The 1,440-nt window shown below is 57.6% G+C and overlaps 1 protein-coding gene across 1 annotated transcript in view; it reads left to right on the forward strand.

The window, feature by feature from the left end:
* KCNT1 (potassium sodium-activated channel subfamily T member 1) overlaps positions 1 to 1,440 on the forward strand; it is a 40,355-nt gene that overhangs the window by 18,471 nt on the left and 20,444 nt on the right. The window contains 4 exon segments of the mRNA XM_030885316.2: positions 95 to 143; positions 870 to 929; positions 1,235 to 1,309; positions 1,381 to 1,440. The exon segment at positions 1,381 to 1,440 is cut by the window's right edge and continues 22 nt beyond it. Coding sequence (XP_030741176.1) covers positions 95 to 143; positions 870 to 929; positions 1,235 to 1,309; positions 1,381 to 1,440 — 244 coding nt within the window.

The following is a 1,440-nucleotide window of genomic DNA, read 5'->3' on the forward strand; positions in this document are numbered from 1 at the left end:
TCCCTGCCCCAGGCCTGCAGCCCTGGGGCCTGCCCCACCCAGTGCTCACGGCCACCACCGCAACTAACGAAGCTGCCCTCTGTCCCCTCCGCAGGGCTCCCATCCTCTGGGTGGAGCGGAAGATGGCTCTGTGGGCCGTCCAGGTGAGTGGGGCGGCCAAGCCCCAGGGGGTCTTGGCACCCTGGGCTCATCTGTCAGCCACCTCCATATTCCCAGGCCAGGGTGGGACTGGCCTCAAGCCTTCAGGAGAGGGGACCCAGGACCCCCAGCAGGGCTCGGCTCTGGGAGGCCAGTGCCAGTGCTGGAACAATCACACACAAACACAGTCAGACTCACGCACAATCACATACACAGACTCACACAATCAGACTCACACACACAGGATCAAACACACAATCGGACACATACAAGCTCACACAGAATCACAGACACACACACAATCAGATACAGAATCACACGTACACACACAGTTTCACACAATCACAGACACAAACACATCTATACAATCAACCAGACTCACACATAGACACACACAATCAGACACAGAATCACATACACACAGATCACAGTCACATAAATACATACACACACACTGAACTACAGATTCACACAGATACACACATTCACGCGCACACACTCATACACACCACACATACCATGCTCATACAGACTCACATATGCTCAGACACTCACCCATATATCATGCACACGTTCATACATACACCACACAGAATGGCACACACACTCATGCTCACACAGACACACTGAATCACACATACTCACACCCTCTCACTCACACACAGAATCACATACACACACACACACCCTCCAACACCTGCTGAGACCCTGACCCACCCTTTCCTGCCCAGGTCATCGTGGCCATGATCAGCTTCCTGGAGACCATGCTGCTCATGTACCTGAGCTACAAGGTGAGCCCCTCACCCTGGGCTGCCTGCCACCCATCAGCTGCCCCACAGTCCCCCCCAACCCTCACCGTCCCCTTCCCACCTCCCCAGCACTGCCCATCGCCCTCCCCCTCAGCCTCCCTTCCCAGGCCCATTCCTGACCTCCTTCTGGGTCTAGTGTCTGTCCCTTGCCCCCTTCCTTGTGCATCTCCCGGTACCTGTCCCCCCAGGTTCCTACACCCTCCCTCACCAGCCGCTTCCCTCCCCTTCCCGGGCCCCTCCCCTTTCGCCACCCGCTCTCTGCCATCTTGTACTGCCTGACCCCCCAGGGCAACGTCTGGGAGCAGATCTTCCAAGTCTCCTTTATCCTGGAGATGATCAACACCCTACCCTTCATCATCACGGTGGGTGCTCCCCCAGCCTAGCGCAGTCCCCAAGACAGCCCCGCGGGCCCCTGACCCCGCTCTGCCCCCAGATCTTCTGGCCGCCGCTGCGGAACCTCTTCATCCCAGTCTTCCTCAACTGCTGGCTGGCC

This window comes from Echinops telfairi, unplaced genomic scaffold, assembly GCF_000313985.2.
Source record: "Echinops telfairi isolate 266 unplaced genomic scaffold, ASM31398v2 ScPeMD7_25;HRSCAF=90, whole genome shotgun sequence".
Lineage (NCBI taxonomy): Eukaryota > Metazoa > Chordata > Mammalia > Afrosoricida > Tenrecidae > Echinops > Echinops telfairi.